The sequence below is a fragment of the Echinops telfairi genome, unplaced genomic scaffold (genome assembly GCF_000313985.2).
Source record: "Echinops telfairi isolate 266 unplaced genomic scaffold, ASM31398v2 ScPeMD7_7469;HRSCAF=8507_1, whole genome shotgun sequence".
In the NCBI taxonomy this organism is placed as follows: Eukaryota; Metazoa; Chordata; class Mammalia; order Afrosoricida; family Tenrecidae; genus Echinops; species Echinops telfairi.
The window spans coordinates 4,092,903-4,094,759 of NW_022111373.1; the positions used below are offsets into that span (position 1 = coordinate 4,092,903).

The window sequence follows — 1,857 nt, forward strand, 5'->3', positions numbered from 1 at the left end:
CCATCCTCTGCTGCCCAGAGGCTTTTAGATCATCTTCATGGAGTTGGGAAAGGTGCCCCGGTAGCCTAATGGACCACACGTTGGGCTGCCACCCGCTCAGCCAGCAGTTCACACCACCAGCCATTCTGCAGGAGCACGCGCGTGCTCTCCATCGACAAAGACTGGTCGTCTCAGACACCCAGAGGGACCGTTCTCCTGTGCCCCACAGGGTCCCAGCAAGTCCGAATGGACTCAGTGGTAGTGAGTTTAGTTTGGGGTAATGAAGGTGGGAAATTGACCTCAACAATTTGGGGTAAATGTTCACTACCAAGGTGGAAACAAAGTGGTTTCTTGGTTGACTAGAGAATTCAGCGACACCCCAGTTTGTTGTCTGGGCTTTTCAGGTAATGAGTTTGAGGCCAGAGAAGGAGACACTGGGAGGAAGAGCAAGGAACGGTAGGGAAGTCAGGCTCCGGGCTAGGTACCTGCGAGACAAAGTTGGGGAAAGTCATTGTAGCTCCCCTGGGACTTTCTGGCTTGCTGAGGAGTGAGGAAAGTGGTCAGGCCAGCGTAGGGTGATGTACTGTGGTAGGGGGCAAGCAGGACCTGTGGGAGGGAGCCTATAGCTGGCACAACCTATCCAAGCGGAGGCATCAGGGAAGGCTTCCTGGAGGAGGAGACTTCCAAGTCAAGATCGGATGACACAGAGGAATTAGTGAAGCCATGGACAAGGGTAGGGGGATGAGGGGGTAAGGAAAGGTTATCAGGCAGAGATAACAGCTTGAGTAAAGGCCTGAGGTGAGAGAGAAGATACAGTTAGGATGCTGGTGAGAGATAAGGGGATCCTTCAGGTTGCACGATCTTTGTACAAAGAGAAAGGGAAAGGGATGCAGGGGGTGGTGGCAGAGACCTCCCTCCAAGGCTTTGGGTCCCTGTTGATGGCTCTCAGACTCAGGCTCTAAGGGCCCACGGGAGCAGGGGTGGCACCTGGCTCAAGCCCTCCCTGCAGGGCCGGGGTCACGGAATGTGTGCAGAGAAGCCGACAGCTCTTCTCTCCACGGCTGTGACAGCTGCCGTGTGGGGACCTGTGAGCGGTCCCTGAGGTCAACTTGGTGCCAGCTCAGGTACTGGGGGCCTCGGGCCTGGGCACTGCAGGTGGGCATCTCAGAAATGCTTATGTGATGACCACGAGAGTGGCGGTTCTGGCCCAGATCTAACAGGTTACACAGAAACGAACGGCAGGGGTGCATTTTCAGAAGGCCAACCTATATTTTTATGACAGAGAAGTGTTTTGAGGCCCTCTGACCGGGAGGAAGCAGACTCACCTAGGCTCATGGGTCCATCGCTGCGTGGTCCCCTCGGATGGCCTGCAGTGAGAGCTCATAGCCAAGGAACATGGCCGCACTCATGGGGAATCCCCGCACAGCGTTCACAGTGATGCCCCTGAAAAACACCTTTGCACGGGAGGCTAGATTATGACCATGGCCTGACCCTCACTCTCCTTGGCCACCTCTGTAGGGCACAGGAAGGCAGGCGCTGCTATGCCACACCCTTGTCTTGGGTTGGACCCCAGAGCCCAAAGTGCCTGTTCAGGTGGAGACTACACAAGGGCACTCCAATTGTCTCCTTCCAGGATCCGTGTCATGTCCGATGGCTCTTTTTCTCCCAGGCCCAGGCGTTGCCATAGACAAACTGCTGAAGGCCATGTGGACTTGCTGAATGGCTCTTTCTCTCACTCACACGCACCACACTGTTCTCGAGAATCCTAACCCTGCCCTCTGCTCACTACACAAGGATGGATAGAGGACCAGTCATGGCAGGACCAGCCACTGCCCCAGTGTGTCACGATACAGCCCCAACGTGGCAGCCCGGGAATGC

At 55.9% G+C, this 1,857-nt stretch overlaps 1 protein-coding gene across 3 annotated transcripts in view; it reads right to left on the bottom strand.

Moving 5' to 3' along the window:
- SLC25A48 (solute carrier family 25 member 48) overlaps positions 1-1,857 on the bottom strand; it is a 60,494-nt gene that overhangs the window by 4,616 nt on the left and 54,021 nt on the right. For 2 of the 3 annotated variants that reach the window (XM_045285368.1, XM_045285369.1), the window contains exon 7: positions 1,305-1,433. In XM_045285368.1, coding sequence (XP_045141303.1) covers positions 1,311-1,433 — 123 coding nt within the window. In that variant the 3' untranslated portion in view covers positions 1,305-1,310. Of the gene's footprint in view, positions 1-34; positions 465-1,304; positions 1,434-1,857 lie in introns of those variants that run through there. The other variant, XM_030888965.2, reaches the window with a different exon arrangement.